This window comes from Myotis daubentonii, chromosome 13 (genome assembly GCF_963259705.1).
Source record: "Myotis daubentonii chromosome 13, mMyoDau2.1, whole genome shotgun sequence".
Taxonomy (NCBI): Eukaryota; Metazoa; Chordata; class Mammalia; order Chiroptera; family Vespertilionidae; genus Myotis; species Myotis daubentonii.
In genome coordinates this window covers 45714450-45741231 of record NC_081852.1, presented here as the reverse complement: position 1 = coordinate 45741231, position 26782 = coordinate 45714450, and the positions used below count along the sequence as shown (strand labels likewise).

Sequence of the window (26782 nt, the reverse complement as noted above, 5' to 3'; positions counted from 1 at the left end):
CAGTGGCTTGGTGGTGCCTGGAAGAGGAGCTGGGCAGGTTGCCTGCTGTGAGTTACTCACTAATACTCTTGGTGTCCACCCGTGCCCTCTGGGCTGTGGGTATTTGCAAGATCGAGAGCTGATCGCGGGGAATTTAAGAAATGGGATTGTGGAAACCTGATGGCCAGCCATTGCCCTCCTGCACCTCATACACAACCCAACAACTCACAGGAATATCACGAGGGGCTAAAAGGATGGAGAAAAGCAGTTGTCTTGGGTGACTGCTTGATACTATTTCCCCAGTTCCTCCTCCCCTTCCTCCAATTCTTTTGCATTCTTGGCCCTACAGACAGACAGATACCTCTAATGGCCTCCAGGGTCCCAGGAAGGTTTGGCCTGGAAAGTCAAGTAAGTTCGGCGTATGGGTCTTTGGAGGGTGCAGTCAGGAGCCCTGGAGAGCACATCTCTAGAGTTGGGGGCTGGGAGATGCTATTTCCTGTTTCCGGAAAGACTGCCCTGTCAGGGTGCCTGCTCCCCGCTTCCTTTTCCAGCATGCTTTTTCCCACAGGGATGTTCTTTCTCCTCTAACTTTCCTGGGACCTCCAGGCTCTGTCGGGGCCAGCGTGGGGACTTCAGGCAATCAGCGTCTCCCACACTCACAGGAGTATGACTAGAGCAAAGGGAGAAAGAGCTCAGTCTGGGTCCCAGCTCTTGTTACTTATTGCCTTTGAAACCCTTGCAGTTTCTTATTCCCTCACCTGTATAATAAAATACTACTGCTACTTACTTCCTAGGACTATAGTGAGGATTAAAGATGGTAACTCATCAATTAGTATGATGCTTGGCTCAACAAGTGCTAGCTATAATAACAACAACAAATAGTAGTATTCCCATGGGCGACCCCTAGGCCTGGCTGTTTTCTATTTAGGGGCTGAGCCAGGTGCAGGCAGGAGGCCTCCCAGCCCAACATGCCCCTGTCTGGTCAATGCAGCTGCTACAGAGACACTGAGAAGACAGGAAACAGCAGCAGCAGGTGTCACAGCCTGACCCAAAAAGAGGTTGCATCAGAGAAGACAGACTGGGGACCCCTGCCTGGGGGTGGATCTGTAGACACTATGAGCAGCAGCTTCTTCCGGACCCAAGAGATACCAGGTTGAGCTTTAGAGTAAAGGATGACAAGGCAGGTGGGATCACTACGTCTTGGGTAAATTCCCAGGAAGCCTTCAGCTCCCACCAAGAGGAGAGGGAACCAATCTAGTGGCTCTGTGAGACAGAATGAAAGCATGTGACCAGCCGCCTAGTAATAGTTTGTTAAACTCATGCAGAAACACAGAAGCCCTCAACAGTCTAAGAAAGCAGTGGGGACATTCTTAGTCCTCCTCTGGCTCTACACCCTCTTCTTCCTCCTTCTCTCATCCTTTCTTCCGTGTTTCACTCTTCCCTGCCCTTCTCTCTGCCTCTCTTCTTTGTCTGTCTGTCTGTCTGTCTGTCTCCTTGCACCCTGAAGTCCCAGTGTGGCTGTGTGAGTTTATTGATTTCTGGGAGCTGGGGGAAAGTGGGAGGCAGGGCTGGGGTGCAGACTCAGGGATGGAAATAGAAGGCTATAAATTATTTGTGACAGGAAAGCAATAGTGGCAGAGTGCTGAGCACAAGTCCTGTGTCACTATTAGATTCCTTTTAGCCCGATGACACTGTAAAAAAGGTTAAGTGTCTGCTGGAATCGTACACCTGGGGGGCCGGGGCAGCCTGGGAGCAGAACAAGCCACTGAGAGCAGGTATATCAATTCTCCAGGCCAATAATATTCCTCTCATTGATCGCCACGCAAAGTTCAAAAATCTCATTACAGCCAGGCAGACCGGGAACTTTTTACAAATCAATAGAATGATATAATGTATGTATACTTAGTACAAATGTATCTATTCATCTATCCATCCATCCACGGTCCGCCTCAGGGTTTCCAAGTTAACCTACCCATCATATTATGTTATGTTATGTATGATATTATATTGCATTATATTATATGATAATAAATGGTGTGCAAAAACTCCCCGAGGTGGGGACAAGAAGAGGACCTATTAGCATTGAAGTGACCTCAGCTCACCTTGGAGGGAGTTAGGTGGCAGTACTTCCAGGACTAGGCTGGCCACGATTTCCAAGAGCAGTGTGCTTCCTTGGTGGAGGTTCCAGTAATAAAAACAATTGCCCTAAATATTCACCAGGTGCCGGGCAATGGTCTAAGTGCTTCAAACACATGGTTCACTTAATCTTCACAACAAACCATTTTACAGATCAGACATATTATTACTTGGCCAAGATCAACCGTTTAATAAACGGCAAATCCGAGGTTTGAATTCAGGTAGACTAACCCAGGGCCCATACCCTGACCCGCCAAGCATACTGCCTCCAGGAGACAGGTACCCAAAAGTCCCAAATCCAAGCTCCCACATTCTGGTCCTCTGGTTTTGTTGTGTTCTGCGAAACAAAGGTAAGGAGCTCCCTGAGCTTCAGCATCCCCTCTATAGAATGGGAGTAATTACACCTGCTCACCAGCTGCTGACAATGTGACATACACAGGACCTGCGAGCACATCCCCATGAAATCCTGTCCAGCTGCCTGGGACAGACCGCCTTCTCTACTCTGGAATCACTTCCAAGTGGAACGGCAGGCTAGCCCCAGGCTTGGTCCTATCGCTGGATTGCTCAAAGGGTCTTTGGAGCAAGATGTCAAGTATCTTCATTCTTGTGTCATATGCAAGTGTAAGTCACTTTAAATTGTCCTGGGGTAGATAGCTCACTCACTTTAGTTTTTGCAGAAAATGTTGCCCTGGCAGGAGGAAAATCCACCCTGGTTTGGTAAATGAAAGGAACTCCAGTGTAGAGAATGGTTCAGACTAGCTGGCCCCACTGCACACTGGGCCTGAGGAGTGGTAGGAGGGGCCCCTCCCAGTGACTTCATAGGTATTCTTATAGGCTGGATCATTCTGGAGGACAAAACAATATTTGCTTCAGCAAAGGATATTTTGCCCAATGAATGCCGGTAATTGTTTCAACTCAGGCCTTTTGAGAGCTGCCAACATCAGGCATTTGTCCCTGGCTCAGCCCCAAGGCAAGTCAGAGCAACGCAGATAGCTGGAGAGTTTTCACAGCAGAACCTCAGGTGAGGTATCAGAGATCATCGAGGAAAATTTCACCTCTCCCAAAAACGGTTCCTACCTCTCCCTACTCCTGAGAAGTCTAAGGAACTGGAATCTCCCCTCTGTACATCCCAGGAACAGAAAAGGTGGAATTTACTACCTCCACCCCACAGAGGAAATAGCATCCATCCTGCCCACCCCACTGGCAGCCCCGACGTGCTGCACATAAACTGTTTTCTGAGGCTTCCGCTTTGCAATTTGTGCAGAGTTTAGGGTTGTCTGCTCGCACTCACTCCCATGCCCTGTGGGTTTCAGCTTGGACAACTGACCATATGTCAGGCAGGGTTGTGTGCGTGAGAATGGTTACTGATGGGGGGAAGCTATGGGCAGAACCTTCTATCCTGCCTGTAGGAGGATGTAACTGGAATACACAGGTTCCAAGGTTAGCAGGGTTCCCCCAAAATGTACCAAGAGCTTCTGCCTCTTGTTGCTTCTCAGAAGTCAAAACTGAGCTCCAAGAAATGAGAGCCCAACTATAAGCTTGCAGAAGGGTTTCCTCAAACTACTGTCCTTGAACTGCCTGCATTAGCTTTCCCTGGGGTGTGTGCTAAATGCAAATCCTGGGTAACGTCAGACCTGATTAGAGTTTCTGATGGTGGTCAGGCCCAGGAATCTGTATTTAAGCAAATTCTCCAACTTATTCTTAAGCTAATATTTGAGAAGACGACCTTCCGTCAAGGGGTGAGGAAACTGTCCTGGTGGTTAGCCAGGGAAGCCCTGAGAGAGCAGGGAGAAAGGCTTAGTGAGTTAAGACTACTTGGGGTCCTTACTCATACTCCAGCAATCGACATTCCTCCCCATCTGCTAATCCTGACTCCAAATGACACAGTAGCCAAAATTCAAGAAGCTCTCAGCTCCTCTGTGGGAACTAAACTATAGGTTAGAAATAAAAATAATTTCAAAATAGTTTTTGGTACATTCCAGGATGAGAGAGTCCCAGTGAATTCTTTAGGTCCTGGGCATATTTTCTGCATCAACGTCGCCTTCTAAGACTGGCACTGAGGGCGATAATCCTTCCACCACGTGTCCCCGGGAGCCCAGGCCAGATACAATTTACTGGGCTAGATGGGCCATGGGGCTGGCCCAAGGGGGCCATAGGGATGGTTTAGATGATGAATGGTAAGCATATGGATTGATTTAACTTCAAGATAGGCATAGGTTTAAAAATTAAGGGGCAATGTGTTTAACTAACCATTTGGAAACCGGTCTGCAGTGCATGCCAAGCCCAGAGCCGTGACCAGACTAGCTCCTCTCGTCACTGGCCGTGCCCTCATCTGCGAGGGCTTCCAGGCGAGGGCTTCCAGGCGAGGGCTAGGGGTCGCCTGCTGCCTATCACACACATTCCTGCTGGCCCTGGGAGGCTCCGGAGGCTAGAAGACTGCCTGATATGATGAAGGGTGCTCCTGTAGACTCACTGCTGGGACTAATTCCTCCCTGTCCCTCCACTGGCATGCCTCCTCCCTCCCAAGCAGAAGGAAGCCTGGAGGAAGTGCCTTTTAGCAGCAGCAATCTCCCAGAGACTGCCTGGCCTCCCTGCCTCCAACCCCACCCCCTCTCACCTGGTTAACGCCAGCATTCAAAAACAATGCATGGTTTCTCTCTGTCCACCTACAAGAATGTGATGTGGCTAACCCCTCTAACTGCTTCCTATTAGCTACAGGATAAACTCAAAATTCCTCAGCCTTGCCTTCAAAAGCTCCCCTAATCTGGCGTTCTAATCTATTTCTCTGTTCCCCTCTTCCACTCAGGGTCGAGTATAGAGCTGAAACCTTGTTTTCTTGCTTACTCAATTCACATTGAACCCTCCCCTAGATTGTGAGCTCTGTAGGGGCAGATGTCAGGCTTAGATTTCTCGCCATTGTATTTCTATCATGTAGCAGCAGTGCCTGGAATAATGTGAATATTTAAAGATTATTTGTTTAGTAACAAATAAGTGTGACTATTAATAGTAACAATAATATAATATTAAGGGATATAGTGAGCGAATACATGTTTATTATGTACCAGGCAGTGAGCTAAGCACTTTACATGGATTATTTAATTTATTCCTCTTTTCTATTATTGTGGGAGTTGAGGTTCAGAGAGGTTATGTAACTTGCCCAAGGTTACACAGCTGTTAAGTAGCAAACCTAGGATTTAAACCTGGGAGTCTGACTGCAGACTCCACGCTGCTAACCGCTGGGTAGAATAAGTCAATCATATCAAGAACAGATGGAGAATCCATGAGAGGCTGGGGCTGAATAGAAGAGCTGCATATAATAATAAGAAACATAATAACCATCATTTATTTCATATTCACTGTGTGACAGGCATTGTAACAAATGCTCTTTCTCATTCAAATCCTAACTACCACTCTATCAAATAGGCATGCTCTCTAGTATACCAAGGAGACAACAGAGAGGCTAAGCAACTTGCCCAAGTTCGTGTGCTTAATAGCACTGGAGCCAGACTTTGGGTCCGGGCCTGTGACTCCAATATCTGTAGGCTGAATCATATTACATCTTCTGGAAATATCTATGTTAGTAGTTTTTTGTGTTTATTACCTATTTGGGAATGAACAAATTTCCCCTCCCGTCTTTCACATCCACGATCTGGACAACTGAGCAAATGTATATGTAGATAATTAATAGAAATTGCATGTAGCCATGATTCTAAAGATGCTGACCCTCTCCCCCACACATGCCATAGTTGGATTTGATAAGCATCATACCTGCGTTACAAAAGAACCATAATTTTAGGTTAAGTGGTCTGGTAGCCATGTATTTTATATGCACTGGTAGATTTGGGGGTGTAGATTTTCCAAATTCTCTGTATCTATCTAGCTTTCAAATCATGTACATAATTATGTGGAGATAATGTATAAGATGTGTTTCTCAGTTTCTAGAAACTATTTCTATGATTAGTGTGTCTTTATATTCACGTCTGCTCTAATGCATTGATCCAAGATTTATGATACTGGATGTATTTATTGAAACCAACTTCATGAATTTCTGCCCAGTTATGCCTATTTCTGTCAAATATGTAAGCCACAATCATACATGACTCCACACTCATCACTGTTCCCTTCCCAGGGTGTCTGAGGCGCTCACATCACAATCATGTTGTTATATTGGTCTGTGCACAGTATTGATGGGCATGAATGTGCATTTGCATACCTGTGTGTCTTTCTATCTATGGCCAGGATGGGGTGGGGGTAGAGTGATGTGGAAATGAGAGACTTATTAAATGCCAAGTAGATATGCAATAAATTTCATTGATTTTATAAACTCCAACTTGTCTTCAGTCTCCTTCCATTCTTTATCCTGGGGGCATTGCAACAAAAACCTATTTTAAATACCTTTACTTCCCCCACCCCCTCCCCAAAAAAGTGTCAATATTTTATTTGGATTTTTAACTTCGCTCCATAACAGTTGTTTGACCTCCTGACTCGTGCGAGTCACATAAATTCTGGGACTTTATTCAGGAGCCATGTTCCTGCTATTGAATAAGCAATTTGGGAGGGTGAATTAATGACTTGTGCTGTTGCTGGAAAGTCCCTGAAGAAATATTAAAATTGCTTGCAGACTGAATCGATACTCAGTGAACACCCAGCAAGAGGGCTTCGGTTCTGGAATGACCACAGAAGGCAGGGCTCGGTGGAAGAAGGGGAATTCCGGCACCCAGCCTGGCAAGCCCCCCCGCCCCCTTGCCCACCCCTACCTTTCTCTCCATCCCTGGAGCTCTGTCATTTTCAGTAACAGCAAAGTCTGATTAAACCCCAACCCGGACAAAGCTCATTTGTCCTTTCTTGCAAAGCAGGCTCAGGGGACAGTTTACTCTCTTATGAGCAACGAGAGCCTGCAGGCATGTTGGAGGTGATGGTCTGGACACATCCACCTGCTGGAGAAACAGGAGGGCCCTGCTTTCTGGCGGGCTGTGCTGTGCTTGGGGATCAGGAGAGCACCGGGGTTGGGGAGGCTGGAGCTGTGACCATTTTGTGCTGGGTACACAGAAGGGTTGGGTGTTGCACTGCTGACTCCAGCTCTTTGTGTGTTTGACCAGCGCTATCACTCAGATGCCCATATGATTTCAGCCTTTGTGTATAGGTGTGCCTGTGGGATAGAAAGTTGGAATTGTGTTGTGTTATTGTGTATTGCATTGTGCCATTGGCAGCTGGCTTAAGGTTTGTTACTTGGTGTTTTGTGGTATTGTATTGAGGTGACTGCACTTTGTGTAACACTGAGTTAGAAGAATTTAAGTATTGTTTGGTGGCAATGTCCATGTTTCTGCTTTGAATTATTGTGTTCGTTGATCATATCAGCATCCATTTTTTTCCACATAATGTATGTCTCAGAGATTAGGTTAATGGGTGTCTCCTTGGTGATGTGAGTTGAGTAATGATGTTGGATCTGGGTGGTGGTGTATAATTTGGTAATTGCTTTCTCTGTGTGGTTGTGGGTGAGAGAGCCCACCCTTTAGCTTTTTAAAGCTTCTGGCTTCATCAGAAGGAAGATTCTAGAAATGCAGAACAAATCTCTTCTTGACCAAATGCACAGTTCTATTCTTGGAAGCAAACTCCCCCTGCTCGATGGAGCAGTTCTGACCTTACCCCACTGGCACAGGTCCTGATGCCACACTCCCTACATCTGCCTAATTTGGAGAGTTAAAGCCAAACTCTATGCCTGTCGATAGTCTAGATTCCTGATGGTGCTAGAGGAGGCTAGATGGGAGAAAACTCCCCAATTCCAATGGGAATAACAACATAAACTCTGGTTCCAAGAATCCCGTTTGCTCCACTCTGTAGCTCTGGCCACCAGCAACTTCTTCCTTCCCAGTATCCCCAGAGGATGTAGCTCAGCACTCACAAAACCACACACACACACCATGGAGGAGAACAGGAAAAAGTACTAGCCATGTCTTTCTACTAAGACTCGGGGTCTCTGTTCTGAACTTGTAAGTAAATGCATGAATACACTGCTGGGCATGAGATGCAAAATATACAGAGCTCCCCAAGAGGTTACACATGCCTGCACTTCCTTTGATCAAAAGTTGATATGAAGTATGAATTAGTGCATAAGCACATGTGTTTCAGAGCCAGCACTACATGGGTTCAAGTCCTAGTTCTGTTACTTAGCCTGTGGCCTGAACAAGTTATTTAACTTCTCTGTACCCTCCATCTATAAACAATCAATTAATACATGCAACGTGCTTATAACAATTCCTATTGCAGGGAGAAGTTGTTAGCTATTATTATTCTTATGAATATAAGGACTCACCAAGTAAAGTATCCATAAGCTTGGCCTATGCATGTATAGAAACATGTACACATGTGGGCTAATATCATACAAAATCCTATGATAAATCAAGATGTTTGTGTGACTTAAGCAGAATTGCAAAAACTAATAGTCAGTTAGAGGCAGTCAGGTGGGGGCAGAAGGTAGTTCTCTTCTTGGCCTTCTGGTCCATTTGGACAGTGGCAGGGACTGGGGGTTAAAAGTCTGTCTTCACAGAGGGCTGCATCCAGCCCCATGAGGATCAATAGACAGAAAGGAAAATGGCCCATATATATTTTATACTTATTTTTAAAAATGTAAGTTCTCAGATTTCCAATTTAGCTCACTTAAAATATTTATTTATTTATTTTAAAATATATTTTATTTATTTTTTACAGAGAGGAAGGAAGAAGGGTAGAGAATCAGAAACATCGATGAGAGAGAAACATCGATGCCTCCTGCACACTCCCCACTGGGGACATGCCCGCAACCAAGGTACATGCCCTTGACCGGAATCAAACCTGGGACCCTTCAGTCCGCAGGCCGACGCTCTATCCACTGAGCCAAACCGGTTAGGCAAAATATTTATTTTTTAATTGAAAAAATCAGGACCTCTACCAGCTAACAGGTATACATGAGGAATAGGATAATCTAGGTGCTAAATTTGGGAATTAAGGAAGGAATCAGATAAGTGAATGTTAAGACATTTGGATGTGGATCTTAAAGGCCATTGGGCTGAACTTGGTTACTCAACTAGGCCAAAGGGGCAGGGAGAATTTAGGGCCTCAGACTTATCTCATGGGTTTCTCATAAAGCTGGGGAGGCCAGAACACATCATCATGAGTTTGGGAAGCTTTGGTTTTCATCTTTGCTCTTGTTGGGCACAGAGTAAATGGAGAATTTTCAGATGTGCAGTTACTTTGAGCCATTGCACTAACTCTTAATTTTTCCTTAAAATCTTTTCTCCCTCAGCAATGGAAATAGTTGCAATGATTATCAACCCCCCGCCCCCATGCTTCCCTGGAATATATAGCTATGTGGGACAATTTGGTAGATAGATTTGGTTTGAATTTGTCAAACCATTGCTCACTTCTTCCTCTTCTCTTACCTCATCCTTTCTCTTATCTCTATTTTCTCTCCTCTCTTCCCCTCCTCTTCCCAATTTCCTCCCTTTCTCGTCCCTCTATGATATTTAAGAATCAGAGGAATCCTTCAAACCTATCAAGTAAGGAATTTTTTTCCATTACCGTCTCATTTTATCTTTAAAAAAACCTGCAAAATGCAAAGCACCACAACACATGAAAATGCCGTGAAGCCCAGAAAATGCCAACCTTCAACTCCTCAAACAATAGTAGACTCATCAGAGAAGGAATGTGCAGTCATACGAAGATGCGACGTTGACACACACACACACACACACACACACACACACACACACACACGCAGGGCTCTCAAAATGGACAAAGGGGAAAATTATGTAACTAATTCTGTTCAATGGTTAGATAACTGAGTTATAGAGTTGTTTGTTTGTTTTTCCTGGATGTACACGGAGTGGGCCCCCTTCCTAAATCCAGTGGGGCTCATAGCAGCCCACAATTCTCACTGGCATTCATATACACAATTCTGTCCACACAATATCCTTTTGGCTCCTCAAGCATTTTTATTTTTCAAATTTCAGTGTTTGTGCACACTAAAGCCAGAACTCATACACGTTGACATAGACACAGAACAGGAAATATATACTTGATGACTGCTGTTGCCGTAATAATAACTAGCGTTGACTGAGCACTTGCTATCTCCAGGTGCAATGCCAAGCAGGTTTATGTGGACTAACCCATATAACCCTCATGAGAACCTATAAAAGATCTGTATAATTATCCCCATGTCAGGTGAGTGAGGAAACTGAGGTCCAGAGAGGATATGAGATTTACCTCTAACCGTGCAGCTAGTGAGTAAGGAAGCTAGATTCAAACTCTGGCAATTCTCTCCAGGGCCTGCTTTCCTATACCATAGGTTTATGTGAATTGCCTCACACATAGCAGGTGCTTAGCAAAGGTTTTCTGAATGGATGGATGAAAGAATAAAGGAATAAAAGACAGTATCTACTAAGATCCCTGATATTCTCTTTCAATATGGCAAAGTGGATTCCCGTATGGAAGCCAGGCCTAATCGACAGCTTAGGTGTATTTGGACCAAGTGATTGGCCCTCCCAACCAACTTCAGGTGGCAGTGTCCATCAGCTGTGCTTGTTCAAATACTAAATTCTCTAAGCTCCAGATCTCCACTGGCTTTCAGGCCAAGCCCAGTCCCCCTTCAAATCAGAAACGAGACTCAAATGCATCAAAGATGCTTTCTAACCACAATACTTTGTTTCTTAGAGTATTTTCCTCTGCAGACAGGTGTTTCCCAATGAAACAAAACACCAATGAAATGCAGATAGGTGTTAATTCTGTGCCTGGATAAAAACTAAGAATTTCAATCAATTACTTAGACATCTCCAAACCACCAGATACTTGACATCATATCGACAACATTTATTAGATGACTGGTTAAAGGTTTTGGTTTTCATCCATATGTTTGGGAGTTAACCTGTTCATCAGCAAGTGCTTATGGTTTTCCAAGAGACATAAGTGAACAGTAAAGAAAAAAACACACAGAATAAAACAGACTAAAGAGGACAGGGTAGCAGCTATTCGACAAAACTAGTCAAGCAGACTCCATTCTGGGAATGGGTTGCTGCCTTGGAGATCCATTAGAACACGGATCCAGCTCACCAGAGACTCGTGTGCTTAAAGACCTTTAAAAACCTTATAAGGCTGTATCCTTGGCTGTTTACGGAATTGGACCCAATCAGATCCCAGCAAGACGGAGCTGATGGATCAGTCCCAGCATCTGGTATAGACAGCCCGCGACTGACACAGCTTCATCCCTACTGCCTTCAATTCACATAAACGTGTAGGCACTCGGATGCCCACATGCCTGTGCACTTAGTGTCTCTACGTATCAACGGTCCGAGCTGCAGATTTTGCAAAGCTGGGCATAAATCTGGTTTGTGACTTTGTACAGGTACCTCTATTTGTGATTTAGTGCTGTGCCTTTTATCATCTCTCCTCCTTCCATTTTCTTTCCCTCTCTACTTTTTAATGCTATTTACAGCTTCCTTATCCATAGAGCAGCACAGCAATCCTTCAGTGTCTCTACTGATATACCCAAATGATTTTTCTTACCCAGGTTTCCTCTCCACTCGCCTTAATTTATGTTTTAGTAAATAGGACCTTTAGATCGCTCCATTCAATAGTATTTAGGGTTATCACTTTTATCGAAGGGGCCGTGGCACTAAAGGATCTTTGCAAGGGACATTTGTTTATTCTTATGAGAGACCGGCTCTCCCTGCGTGCGAGAAGGCTGTGTGCGTGTGGGCGTGCATGCACAGCGTTCTCAGTGTGTGCCACTATGCTCCATTGCCCTGTGTCAATGCCACTTGGCACTGGCAGGAAGAGCCCGGTGAAACCATAATATGGACAGAAGCTGACCCTCAAACTGCTGGAGGTAAGTCCAGGCCCCGGGCCCTCCCTGCTGCTGACCAATCAGTTCTTTTAGGACCAGGCCCATTATATCTGGCCTGGCTGCTGCCTGCAATAGCTCTTCCTCCCATGCACACCCTTCATCCCAGAGCTGCAGAGGAAACTGTGATGACATTGTTCACAAGCGAGGTTTTGGGGGTTTCTTCTCCTAGAAGTGTGATTTGGAGTATAGGAAACCAGGACAATGCCTCCCTATGTGTCTGGGTCATCTATTGCCTTTTTTTTCCCTCTTCAAGTCTTTCCACTCTATTTGACCTTGAGCTCTGGCCTCTCCCTTCACACTGGAATGTGTCCCAAGGGGTACAGCACCTCCAAAGAAGCAGTCACCTGGCCTGACAAGGCCGGAGACCAGTAGCCAGAGGGGCTAGCCCATCACTCCACTCCTGGAAATAAATCCCATTGTATTTGCATTTTAATTTTCCACATAAACAAGGGCCCAGAGTACTCGCTTGGGCAGCATCACTGGATGAATTTAATTAGAAATGAAAAGTTTATAGGATCCTCTTTAATGCGATTAATGCTCAGTTAACATTTATCACATTCGTATGCTGGAATCGCCTTTTATAAGCAGCCACTGTCCATGAAATGAATTTCTCTCAACTTTCTTTGCACCCACCCTGGGAGGTCATCTCCTAAGTAGTCTGTGCTGCTCTCCAGGCTGTCTCCTGGAGCCAGGAATTAGCTGGTCCTCAGAGCCAAGTTTAGGGGAAGTGAGAACAGGGAAAGAGGTGCATAATAAGCTCAGAGGTGGAAGTGCAGTGGGCATAAGAGTGAGGTGAACACTACTTCTAGGAGGAGCTGGACCTGAACCAAGGCAGTACCCTCTGCAAATAGTTGAGTGTTCTGCCCAGCAGACTGGCTTAAAGGCTTCAGAATCTCTTTAATAATAATAATAATAATAATAATAATAATAATAATAATAATAAAGATTCTCTTCCTAATATACACACCCAGTGCATTTCTGTGAACAGAAATCAGGTTTCTGCTAGGGTTGTCAGTGTCAGTTACATCTGGCTCTCACTTCTCCTGTCTTTGGCCATCTCTCTTCTACCCTTTTTCCCTGTCTTGTCCCTTATACTGTTCCTTCCAGGCCCATGGCAACTGGGGAAGGAACCCAACTCTCCATCCTGGGGAATACTTCCTTTTCTCTGGCTCTCCCAGAGGCCAGACAGCTACAGTCAGTGAAGGCCGCCTGCCCTGGTGTCAGCTCCTCAGGGAGGCAGAGCGGAGGGGGGAACATGAAACCTCTATTGGTCCCCAGAGGAATGATGGCCTTCCCTATCTTATCAAATTCTCTTCAATCTTCAATTAGAGTCTACTGAGATTGGCCTCCTAACCCAAACCAGCTAATCAGAGTGATGATGAGGAGGGCAGAGAGGAAGGAAAACATACAGGATGGGGGGAGGGAAAGGAGGTATCCTCACTGCAGATGATAAAAAGCCATAAATAGCTTGGTCTTTGTCCCCACCTACATGCACACTCCCTTTGAGGACCTCAGCAAACACAAACAAGCAGTTGCTACCTGTTTTCCTAGTAGCGTGTTACTCACACACACCTCCCTGGCATCACACATAACTCTACACCCTTGCCTCTAGCACAATAAATGCATGTGTACATGCTCACAGACTAGACGTGTCAGGATCCTCTGTGTACCTGACAGAACCCCCACCCACCAACCCAGCAGGACAACTACCATCCATTCAACTCCACACTCTCCCAATCACATTTACTAACACCCCAAACAGGCAGGCCATCCAAATGATGGCAGAGACTTTTGTCCTGGGACCAAACAATCCCTTCAACTGGAAACCCTCTGAACAGTGAGCCACTAACTCACTATTCAGGACAGACTGTTCAACAGGACCAACTCCCTTTAAAAGCTCCCTGTAATGCCAGGGCCATTTAGGTGGCTTCCCGGGGCACGGATGCCAGGCTCAGCTAGATACCAGGAACCCACACACTCTTTCCAAAACAGAGCTACGCAGAGGCCCCCAACACATAGTCACCAACTTCTCCTGGTGCGATACACAAGGCAGACACCATCTCGTCCTCTTGAATTAGTTCGAGAGGTCACAGGATCAGGGGTCTCCTCCCTGACCATCTCTGTGACCTGTTAAGCTGGACACTGTCACATGAGGCTCCAGACTTCCTTCAGCCTCCTTCATCAGCCCAGCAAAGACCCTGGGGCCCAGAGGAAGCAGCAGGACCAGGGAAAGCTGATCCAGTGCTCACATTTGCTCACTCTAGAGCAGCGGTTCTCAACCTGTGGGTCGCGACCCCTTTGGTGGTCGAACGACCCTTTCACAGGGGTCGCCTAAGACCATCCTGCATATCAGATATTTACATTACGATTCATAACAGTAGCAACATTACAGTTATGAAGTAGCAACGAAAATAATCTTATGGTTGGGTCACAACATGAGGAACTGTATTTAAAGGGCCAGAAGGTTGACAACCACTGCTCTAGAGCCTCTGTTGATCTCTCTTCCTGCTCTCCTCCCCTCTCAACCCTTCCTCTTTCTGATTTCTTGACCTTATGGAGCCTACAAGGTGGGTACAGTTTCCTTTTCAGCCTGTTGCCCAGTCTCACAGCCTTTCTCCTCCTTCCAGGAGCTGCCAAGAGCTGCCAGAAGCTGCCAGGAGCTGCCAGGAGCTGTCGGTCATGTCCTCTGGCTTCCTCTGTTCCTGGATGGCTGCAGAGGGAGCTCACTGCAGACAGACGCTCAGGCAAAGCTGATGGCAGGCAGAGCAGGAAGTCCAGGGCAACGTAGCCCGAGGCTCCTGGGTGGAAGGGGCTCTAGTGTGGAACACCCAGGAGGCCAGGACCTCCCTTCCTCTTGGCCTCTCTCCCACCCACCCTCCTTCCAGGGACCAGGCTGGAGCATCGCACTGCAGCAGCCCCACAGCCCCTGCCGGCCTGCCCTGCAGTGTGCTGCCCGATGCAGGCAGCCGGGAGCTCCAGGTCTTGTGACTTTGCCCTCCCATGCCACTTCCTTTGCTCTGCCTGCTTTCTCCTCCAGGGCTGGCCTCCTCTTTCCTCCTTTACCACCTCTGAGCCTCCTCAGTTCCCTTCAACCGGGCCAACCAGCCACAGGAGCTCTGGCTCCCTCCCACCACCTCCAAGACCTTGCGGGGCTACCAGAGGCCCTTGGCTCAGATGCACAGATCTAGCTCTCCTTTTAAAGCTTCTGTCGCTCCCTGCTCTGCACTCTCACCATACCCTCCATTTCCAACACACCTGTCCAGGCTGAGCCAGGTCTGAGACCTCTCCCTTTTCCCTCTCAGCTCCATCTCCTCTTCCAGTCCTCAGTCTTACTTTTGTCCATCCCTTTCCATCTACACCTTGCCCTCTTCTCCCCCAGCTAGAGAGAGTACACACCCTTCCTCACCTCCCTTCCTCGGGGGCTCTGGACTAAGGAGCTCAGGAAATGTCACATTCCCTTGCACCTGTACTGAGGTTACTGCTCTGGTCTGAAGCAGCGAGCTAAGTTATGTGCAGTTCCGCAGACCAGGGGCTACAGACCGCTGGCCCATGAACTGAATCAGGCCTGGCGATGTGTTTTATTTGGCCAGCACAAAGTTTTTTTTAAAAAAATCTTTTGCCTCTAGACTGGGCCTGTGCACTCCAGCTTCTGTTTGTCCAACTCTCACCACCTCTGTCTCATCTTCTGTGGCCATTCCCACTGTCCTTTCCTGCCATGGGCACTGGAGGCATTTGTACTCCTGACCCCTACAGCCACACGGCATCTCCATCACTGCCCTCCACTAACACATTTCTTGCCAATCTGCACTTCTGGGCACTACTTTTCTCCCCCCATATTCCTAGACTAGACCTGACCTCTCTAGAAAGCCAAGGACTCTTCGTTTCTCTCTCTCTCTCTCACACACACACACACACACACACACACACACACACACACACGAGAAACACAAAATATCTCCTTATCATATTAGCTCCTAAAACCCAAAAGAAAGAGTCCAGTGGTTTTTGAGGATGAGCTACAAGAAGAACCTGGCTCTCCTGTCTCCCTCCCTCCCTCCTTGAGAGTTTCCATGTCTACACGGGGCTTTGCTCCTCCTCCTCCAGTACCGGGTCATTCTCCTCTTGTTTCTCACACCCCCAAAAGCTCCCCTGTGCACAGCCCTCCCTAGGAGGCCCCAGGCATCTGCCTCTGCCATGATGCCCCACCTGGTCTCCAAGCCTTCTCCAATCGTAGCTATGCATTTCTCGCACACAGTTTCTCCTTATTTCCCTGGCACACGGATTAGTGGGGAAGGGTTTGGAGGCTGGAACTGGGACTTGGCCCTTGGGAGAGCTCTGCCAATGACTGTGTCCCTGTGCTGCTGCCATGCCTGCTGCTGGGGCACCTATAACTTTGGTGGGTCACTGGACCGCACCGCTGCAGGAAGGGGACCCACCGGGAAGAATGTCTTTCGGCTGCTTACCCAGTTGGTCCCTAACTAGTCCTGCCAACTGGTCTGGGACTCAAGCGTCTAAGTGAAGATGGACAGCTGATCACACAGCTCTCCATCACAAGGGTGGCATCACTGTAGCAAATCCCCTCTTAGTGGGGGCTACTGGACTATGGAGTGTTACAGCGCAAAACAAAGGAAAACTTGGCCCCAGTTTGCCCCAATTCTGTAATGAAGAATCTTTGGCCCAGCCCTGTAATCACTCGGTGGCCCTAGGACTGCCTCCCTAGTTGACCTGATAGGCCCACGGACCCAAGGACAAGGTGTCCAGACTTTATGACCGAGGGTCATATCCAATGGGCCTTCTTCCTTTTCCTCCTCTTTGCCTTAGAACCCTTTCACCAGAGAGCAGATACTGGTTGGTGTACACACACCCTCCCCCCCCCCCATATCAACCTCTATGCCTAGAAACCATTATGAATACATTCAAATGGCACCTTACAGCACCAAACCAACCTGTCAGCAGGAGGAAACATCTCCACCCTGTAGCTGACTGGTAGACAGATAAAGTCAAGGTGATTTTAGTTCCCACCTGTTTAATATTTAACTAGCTATCTGTGCATTGGTTGTGAGACACTGTTTCCCACTCCTCAGATCTGTCAGGGTCCCTTCTCTCTCCTCTAGACTCACCCACATAACTGGGTGAGTTCATAGCTATAACTGCTTCCCCTGCAAGGATCTCAACTCTGGACACCTGCTGTAAGCAGGAAGGAAGGAGGTACAGGCCAGATGAGCACCCTTTACTGCATTCTTTTAAAGAGCAGGAAGATCCTACTTGGCATGGCTCAGTGGTTGAGCATTGACCTATGAACCGGGAGATCATGGGTTCGATTCCTGGTCAGGGAACATGCCTGGGTTGTGGGCTCGATCCCCAGTGTAGGGCGTGCAGGAGGCAGCCAATCAATGATTCTCTCTCATCACTGATATTTCTATCTCTCTCTCTCTCTTCCCTCTGAAGTCAATAAAAACATATTAAAAAAAATAAAGAGCAGGAAGTGAAAACAATTCTTTCCAGTATTCTGTTTCCTTTTACTATAAGAACTCAAGCTTCCAACTCTAGGTAGCAACAAAGAGGGACTAAGGACAGGCCTGAGCAGTAAGAGGCAAAGTTGCGGCATAGCTAGAATTTAAAATCTAGGAAGCTGGGAGCAGACAATAGTGCCCCTGGCTTACGGTGTTCCTTTATCAGTCCTGCTGAGAAGACTGAGAAGCAGGACTTACATTCCACGTGAACTCATAAGAAACCGACTCTTCAGAGTACAAGCTCTTGGTGCTGGTGGGTGGGTGGGTTAATTTATCTTCTGCACCAGTTACTACTATCACTGCTCTTTCTCTGGAAGCTGTACCTAGTCCACAAGCACATATCATCACATAAACAACCACGTGATCCCATGTGTACAAGAACAAGCCCCTTTCCCAACTGTTCCCTTCCACCCCAACTTCCAACAGTGCCTTTCATTTCCTGATCTGCTTTGCACAATAATCTTCCCCTTGTACCCATTTACTCACAAAGCCAATGCTCTCCCCTGCCACACCCCACTCTCTCCCCAATACTCCTGCACCCTGTTTCCTTTCTCCAGGGGCTGCTCCTGCCTGGCCCCATCTCCACTTGGCTAATTCCCCCTGTGGCCCCTGTATTGAACTGTTGTGTTGTCCATTTCCCTGTGACAGGGCTCTGGTTACAGAGTTATTGATTGGTTTTCATGCAGACAGATGGGCCCTTCCCGAGCTCCCATCGAAATCCCTGCCTGTATGGGCTGATTGTTGCCTCTCAGAGTGTAGGATTGCACTGGAGACCACCCTCTATGCAACCTCCATGGCCCAGGCTGTGGACGGTTATAAATGGAAGCAGCCTGAGCGATAATAAAAGCAATTGAATGGGTTACCTGTGTAGACACAAGATTTATGCCTCTTCATTTTGATGTGATTGTTTTATTGAGTTCTCAGAATAGTTGGGACACTATTTATTTATTTAGGGGTTTCCCTTTCTTTTCTTCTTTGCATCACTCTCCAAAATCCACTTGGAGCTTTCACAACCCATCCTGTCTGCCTCTTCCTAAGAGTTGCCAGCTGAGGTAAGAACTCAGGGCAACCAGCCATTGCCCTCACCCGAAAGCCACTTTGTGGCCTGAGCGCCCACTCTGAGCCAGCCGCCAGGGAAACAGACCAACATGACTGCCGGCCAAGAAGTCTGAAATAACTAAGAGGACAAAAATGGCTTTTTAGAAGGACAATGCCAGTTCATTTTAAGGAATAAGAGGACCAGTAGTCATGACTGTAACATGTGATACCCTAATGATGGGTGATCTCAGCAACAGGAGACCCTCTCTGGGGAGGGTCAGGCGAGCCAGGCTTCTCAGACAGAAACTGACATGTGTGCTTGCTATTTGTGACCCAGTCTGGTAGGCCAGGGGCCAAGAAGGCAAGTTCTCTGTCCATGTTTTTCTCATTCCTTTGTGGGAAGGTCGTCTTCTTAGCCCATCAACTTGCCTTGGCTCTTTGCCATGAGACCAACAACCCTGACCACCAAACAGCTGCAAGGGTATGGAGATGTGGCAGGAAAAGCTGCACCTCTTGCCTGGCTTCGTGCCAAACCAGGTCCAAGAGTCAAACATGCAATGTTCTAGAAACCGGAGTTTCCGAGAAGGAGACACAAACCCTAGCCCTGAACATGTCCTCAGCAGTCCCTTGGCTAGGATGAGTGGCCCCCAGCTTATTTAGGAAGGTCTTTGAATGGACAGCTGGTAGACCACTGTCACCCCACTGCCAGAGCTCTGATGAAGACCTGTGAACGACATAGCACTGGGTCTATAGCCTTCTTGAAGCCAGTATAGCCCCTGCTATGAGAATGAATGGACTCACTTAGGGCCAAACAGGCTAAGAGAGAGTGTGGGTAGCAGGTGATCAGTGAAATAATGGATCCTGGAAGAGTCCATTCCAAAGACCTAGGGACAGGAGTGCCCTGGTCCCAAAGAGTGTAGGGCTGAAAAAGTTAGGAGCGTGATGGCTTCCTGTCAGCTCATTCCAAGAGATTGCCCTCAGGGGATCTTCAGTAACCCTGCTACCTGGAGTTTGTGCCTGTTCTTTCAAAGGATCCGTATTTTCTGCCCAGAGCAACAGCCGAACCAGAAGGCTTTGGCGCACAATCGGGAAAATCCTTCCTTCCTAGTCAATTGCGATGTAACTAGGTGACTTTTTCCCCTTTCAGCGGCATGGATCTCCCTTCAACTCTTTCCCTCTCCAGGCACTTCCCACCCCAGGTTTTAAATCTCAAGTCACCTGCTTATAAACACCCACCCTCTACAGTGGCAGTATACAAGCCGAAGAACTGGCAACTCCCTGCTCAGTGATCAGTCACCCAATATTGAGAATGATTCAGGCGCCAAGAAATGATTCACATACTAAACGATTCATCAACCCTCCAGAATTTTGACAGTGGTTTCTGGGGCTGGGGGTGGGGGTGGGGGCTGGGGTGGGAGGCCTCCTTGACCTTCTCCATTGGCTAAGAGAAGTGTTTCTATGAAGACTTGCCAATGGAGAACGTGGGTTGGCCGTCCAAACCTTTATCACGGCAGGATCAGAGAAAGAACCATTTTGAAAGCATGAGAAGCAATTTAGTTTATAACCATAACAGCATATTTCAAGTGCGGCGACAGCATCTGTTTTGAGGAGAAGAATATGACAAACCTTACGATTTGGCTCAGGTGGGTGAGCATGTGTGGACTTCCTTTCTTGCCAACCACGGGCACATGCACACCCTTACTCATAATGGTTATAAAGTACCCAACACGCATTGGCATCTCACCAATAGGAAAGCTCTCAGCTCAAGCACTACCTGTTCCCCAAGACACAGCACTTTCTGCACAGGGTGAAATCTCCAGGCTCTTTCCACAGAGACTGAGGATTCACAAAGGTCCTGACATCACCAGACCAGCAGAAACACCTGCCTTTCTCAGGCTTTAGGGTGAAAGAACACATCTCAGATAGCTTTCTCCCCTTCAGAACAAAGCACCAACAGGGCTGAAGCTAAAGGCATGGGGCCCAGATGCATCCCTCCAGCCCCGACTCAGTAGCACACCGGGAAGCTCCCAGAATTCTTTCCAAAATATTAATCATGATGGGATTCTGTCCCAAAACCAAATCGAGAATACCCTCACAGCTCCTTGTTGACAAAGCAAGCGGGAAGCCTAACTGTAGACCCAGAGCTTCCCCGTTCCTCTCCTCCCACGTTGTCTCCATCTACAGCAACACCTGCCCACAGACAGCTATTTCTCCACACCCAAAGGCAGCCTCCGTGCCCCTCAGATGACAGGGCTCCATACTGAGCAGATTCTGCTGCTGTCAGAGCTGTCAAGCTGAGGCTGCTCTTTCTCACACTCTTATTTCAACCAAGACTCACTTCTCTACTTTCTCCCAATTCTGACAGATGCACCTTAAGTTCTTTGGAGCTTGATCCTAGGGTCACCTGTCCCCTGTTTTCCATGGCTTTTCAGGATGAGAGCATTCCCAAACTTTTACCTAAGCCAGCTTCCAAAATCATCTTAGTCAGTGAGGAGTATATTTTGGGGTGAGGGGGCAAGGGATGCTAGATAAGGGGTGCTGCCCCCATGCCTGCCGTGATTGCTCTAATCCTCTGCCCATTAAGGGAAGCAAGCTGCCTTAACCATACATTTGGACTCCTCAAAAGCAAATCCTATCACTGACGGCGGCATTTCTCTCTAATGTTCTCCAGAACACGAGCACCCAGACCCAGCACCACTGCTCCTCAGCAGGGCTACTCTCCTCCCAAGACCCCAATTCCAGCTCACTCCAAGCACCAGCAACCAGCCAAGAGACTAAATCTCCAGATGGCTGGGAAAACAATGCTTTGTCTCCTTTCTTTCCCTAGCCACTACTCCTGCCTCAGCCCCAGCCTTCTCCTCTGGCTTTTAAATGCAAAAGACTCATTCCTCTCTGGAACCACCCAGCATCTTTCTCCAGCTTCTTCGGAAGGTGTCTGAATGTCAAACTGCTATGTTTTCAATACCTATCGGAGCCAGGCCCAGGGAGCTTGAGGGTTTTCGGAGGGTGTATAATTAGCTGATCAGTATTATGTTACCTTGTTCATAACTGAATAACCATTTTAATACAGATGGCACACACTGGGATAATTTCTGGGGTCGCCTTGCAGTACGTTACAGCATGAGTGTGGCAGAGGGAATCTTCTTTAGCCAAGGTACATTCTACCAGCTAATTTTACCTGCTGTTTTCAGGATGATTTGGGATAATTCCATATCATTTACAAATTATTTTTAAAAACCACCTTGATATGTGATGCCAGCTTCTAAATTATTAGCTAGTGCCTTTATTACCCTGAAAATAAGCCTGTGAAAAGGGCAAAGAATAACAAGGGTATGAAACCCTTAACCCTCATCTCATCTGGGGATTTGTCTTACAATGGGGGGCATGGGTTGACAGGCTGGCCAAGGTCATCTGGAACATGTCCAGAGTCTCTGTTAGTGCCAGGTTGTACAGTTCTGTGATGTTGAAGCCATCCTATGTCCAACTACTGCTTACATGTGCTGTATCCACCACAGATAGACACATTTGCACACTAGCTGGGTGCACATACATGGATTGAGTATGCACATGCTGGCGTGGCTTGGAGATTGGGAGACTAACTAACTTCTGTTATTACACATCAAGCTGATTCGAGCCTGTGTCGTCCCCATGTGCCTGAGCCTGTCAACGGTGCACTCTTAGGCCTGGACACAGGCACTCCAGGTGGTTAGAGGCATCTCCTCAGGTTCAGCCTCAGAATCCAGAGAATCTCCCTCCCCTACTGATCTCCCACTCCTTGTCCACCTTCTCTAGTCCCTGCCAATTGCTGGCTAGTGGTTGGCATCTGCTCCGAAGGCCTGGACACTCCTGCTTGTAGGCCGGAAATTTGTGCGAAGCTGGCTAGCAAGGCCTGGGCTCCGGGGAGGCAAGCTTTGTGGGAGTTGGCAGGGAGGATGGGGGAGCCAGGACAGGCTGCTGTCCCTGGGGAAGGGAGTATGCCTTTAGAAAGGGAAGTCTGTTTGGAGGCGATGAATAGACACTGGTCATTTTAAAGGCTTTGGCTGTGGGCTGTGATTGTCTCTAGATACCGAGGCGAGTAATCTTGGAGTCTTAATTACCACAAACACTTGGATTCATTTCCAGGACGCCAGCGGGAGAAGCCTGGCAGGGAATACTCAGCCCTAAGCTGGAGATAGCTCAGTCTGTCTGTCTATCTCTTTGCCTCCTAGATCCCCTCTCTCAGCCCAAAATACTTTGGGGCTGGGAGTAGGGAGGAAGGGCAGAGGCTGAAGAAAGAACCAAGATCCCAAGATGGAGTGCTGGGGTGCCCTGGCGGGCAGGAGGTGGGAGCTGGAGTCCTGCTCTGCAGCCCAGGGTGGCGTGCTCACCTGTTGATGGAAGAGACGCTGGGCACTGTGTCATTGTCGCAGATGCCCTCGGCCAGCAGCCGGTCGCGGATTTCCCAGGCGAACATAGTTGGGTTCTGTCGCTTGTATTCAGCAATCTTATCCACCACTTTGGGCGTTGCCACTTTGGGCTTGGAACCGCCTATCACTCCAGGCTTGATGCTGCCAGTCTCGTAGTACCTGCGCCGGGAAGGCCGGCGGGTCAGCGAGAATCAGTAGTGGCAGGGGCAGGGGGGGGGGGGCTGTAGGTTCCACAGATGCTGAGCCACTCTCCTGCCCAGAGCAGCGGGCACAGGGGGAAAGGCCCAGCATGGCTGAGAGGGCGCTTGGCTAGGGCTAGGGCGGGGGACTCAACAGAAGATGAGAGGGTGGACAAGGGGACACTCGCTCCAGGAAGGGAGCCTGAATAGGTGCCCCCGAGTGAAAGTCCAACCTTTCATCTAGGAAGAGCTTCCAGGCCCCCAAGGCAGACCCGGGCTAAGGCACCACCTCCAGCCCTTTCCCACCTAGACGGAGCCCCTGTGGGAACCAAGATCCTCCTTCCACTTCCCCAAGCCTTGTTTTTCTCCTCTTGGGGGTCCGTTTCCCCTCCCCCCTATACCTCAGTCCCCCAGTCCATATAACTCTGCTAGAAGAGGCATCCCCGTCCCCCTTCTTGAAGACAGGAATCAGGTTGCCTCCCCTCCAGGACCCTGGCGCTGGGCAGGCGCTGGATGACCCTGCTCCACCCTTGCTCCTGGGGCTGCAGCCACCACCTGAGCGCCCTCTCCAAAAGGGGCAGCTCTCCAGATACCCCCCAGTGGGGCATGTCCCTCTCCGCTGGCATCCTCAACTTTCAGCCAAGTCCCCGGGCTGGAGACCCAGGGCCGATAGGGGAAGGAGGCAGGGTGCCTCCCTGGGGCAGCTCCGAGGCCCTCACCTGCCCAGGATTTTGCTGACACAGCCGTGGCTGACCCGCAGCTGCCGGGAGATGTCGCAGGGCCGCACACCTTGGTGGGCTAGCTCCACGATGCGCTGCCTCACCACGTCGGGCAGGGGCCGGCCGTTCACAAACACCCCCCCAAGCTGGTTCACACCCCCGTGCCCTGCTGGGGAGAGACAAGAAAAAACACAACACCCCACATACAGCAGGGACCGGCCATTAGTCAGGGTCCATGGCCCAGGACTTGGGAAAGGAGCAGGCAGGGCAGAGGGGCATGTTCCCAGGGTCTCGGGAGAATGGGGGCCAGAAGACCACAACGCCGGGGCTTGGGGATTGGAACCTGCGGGCTGGCAGAGACGCGGAGGTGCAGATGTTTGCTGGGTGGAGGGCTGGGAGAGAGCGGGCTCAGAGACCAGGGAGACACAAGGGAGAAAGCGAGCGAAGGAATGGAGATGCAGGGCAAGAGAAAGGAAGGGAGAAGGGGAAACAGCAGAGGGGGGGGATTAATGCCAGCAGGAAAGAATGCAGAAGAAAGGAAGGGCCGGACAGAGGACAGGACCTGCGTGGAGCGTGGAGCGGGATCCCCGCCTGAGCCGCAGGCAAGATGGAGCTGTCGGTGTGTGCGGGCAATGTGCTCGGAGGCCAGTGCTTTCTAAGTCCCGGGGACTCTGTACATAAGGGCTCTGAATACAGGGACATCCCTAAGTCCCTGACACCCCCCTTTTGCTCTTCACCTTTTCCCTAGCATTTATTTTTAATCGGATTGGAGTTTTCCTACCTCTTTCTCTGTGTTTTTGTTTTATGGTTTTTTTAAATCGAGTTTTCCTTTCCTTTATGTTTTCTATCCTCTCGTCTCCCTAATGTCTAAAGTTCAAAGAAAGCCAGGTGGAGAAGGGAAGGCTTTAGAAGCTGGGGCTGCGTTGGCCTTGCTCAGACGGGGAGGCAGCGGTGAGCGGCATGTCCGGGAAGGAGCCTGGGAGAGCGCAGGCAGCGATGGCTCGGCCACGGCTGCTGCGCCAGGCTCGGGGCCCACCACCTCGCCCTGGTCGCCCGGTACAGGTCGCCCGGGCGATCTGAGGGCTCACGGAGAACCCTGCGCAGCCAGCCGGGCCAGCTCCCATCCTTCTGACCTCTCAGACCTGGCAGCAGGGCTGTCGGTCGCCTGGCCAGGAGGAGGGCGCTGACTTTCCAACCAAAGTCCTGCTCGGGCTTCCGACCTCGGAGCGCAGGTGGTTCCCGGGTGCCAGGCCTGAGGGCGCTGACCGCCGGCTCCCCGTGCTCCCTGGCCTAACGCAGTCTAGCAATCCTGCGCCCAGAGCGATCCAGCCGCAGCCGCGGTTACTGATCAATCCAAGCCCAGAGACTTCTAGCGGCCCGGCTGGGCCGGACCCTGCGGTCAACCTGCTGCCCCTGCCAGACTAGCCTCCGGCGACTTTCGGAGCAAGCGGGGACGTCTGCGTCCCGCTCGATTCTCTCCCGGCCCCTTCTGGGGGGATCCAGAGCGCCGGCGGCAATGCCCCGGGGAGAGGTCTCCGATCTGGAGGCTGGGGGAGGCCGGAACCTCTTATTTTACCCGCTCGTCCCCGCCGGTCTGCCTACCTCTAGCCCCACTCCTCACCCCTCCCCGCCCTCCAAACCTCAACCATCAATAATTTAGGCCCCGGGAGAACTCGCGTTACCGGTATGAAAAGGCGGCAGCTGCGGGCAGATTAAAGATGAATAATTCAGCCTTCCCGGGCTCTGGGCCCGGCCCCTCATCCCCAATCTAAGGGGTGGGAATGGAAGGGGACCCGGCGGGAGTCCAGGTCCGGGGGTCGGAGCCGGCAGTGAGTCGGGCCTGGAATGCGCCACCGCCACCGGCGCCGGCTCCGGCTGCGGCTGCTGGCGGGCCGGTCTGCCGCCCGCACCGCGGTCTCTCCCTTCCTTCGATCACCTTCAGCTCGCCTTGCTCCCCTTCAGCTTTCAAAGTGGCCCCCCGTGGGCGGCCGGGATTCGGCGGGTCCCCTCGGAACGGCCAGAGAGGAGAACCGGGGCAGAGGCAGCAGCGAGAAGCAGGCGGGCTGGGCGAAGCCCGCGCTCAGACCCGGGTTCACTCTCGCAGGAAAGGAGCCTGGGTTTCTGGCTTGGCTCGCGGAGACTCGCCGCAGCTCAGGGCTCCTGGCTCGGGTTTCCTGTGCTTGGATATTATTTAGGAAAATGTATTTTATCCGAGGGGTATTTCTTAAAGCTCTCCCACCTCCCTGTAATGCTAAATGTATGCTTAGGGAAAAACTCAGCTCTTCCTCCGGGCTCTCTCATCCAAAACATATATCAAGCGAGTTCTAAAAAGTTTCCCTGTGAAGTTACAAATCATCCTTAATTATTAATCTACAAAAGAGGAGATGTTTTTATTTAGGATCCATTTATCTTTTTTAAAAGCCTGAAAAAAATCTCTGAATTGTTTTCTAAGCTAAAGACATATGACATGAATTAAATTCAAATTTAATTAAAATCATTCCCTTTTCTTATTTTGTTTTGGTTTCTTTGCTCCTCACCTCTTTTTTTTTTTCTTTTCTTTTCTTTTTCTTTTTTTTTGGTCACATCCTTTCTGTTTTCTCTTTTATTCGCTTGCCCATGTTTTGATTTCGCTCTCCTTTCTCCTCCGCTTTGGCATTTGCCTTCCTTTTGTTCTTTCCCCCATATTTTCTCCCTCTTTGCCTACACCCTGGCCAGGTCACTGGCTAAACCGTCCTCACCAGGGTGTGTGAGGTGGGCGAGGAGCCTCCAGAACTAGAAGCAGAACCTGGCTCTGCCCAGGTGCCTCCCGGAGGCTCCTCTACTCCGGCTCCTGCGGACTTCAATGTCTCTTTGGAACCTGTCTTTGTTTTTGGAGCATCTCCTGGGTGGGGTGGAGAAAGAAGACCCCACATCCTGCCAGTCTCAGACTCCCAAC

The 26782-nt window shown here is 49.1% G+C and overlaps 1 protein-coding gene across 10 annotated transcripts in view; it reads right to left on the bottom strand.

Moving 5' to 3' along the window:
- Positions 1–26782, bottom strand: part of PAX2 (paired box 2) — a 92459-nt gene that overhangs the window by 53691 nt on the left and 11986 nt on the right. For 7 of the 10 annotated variants that reach the window (XM_059661087.1, XM_059661084.1, XM_059661080.1 and 4 more), the window contains exons 3-4: positions 23848–24016; positions 22911–23108 (exon numbers count right to left, since the gene is read on the bottom strand). In XM_059661087.1, the coding sequence (XP_059517070.1) occupies positions 22911–23108; positions 23848–24016 (367 nt within the window). The remainder of the gene's footprint in view (positions 1–22910; positions 23109–23847; positions 24017–26782) is intronic. The other 3 variants (XM_059661081.1, XM_059661078.1, XM_059661086.1) reach the window with 1 other exon arrangement.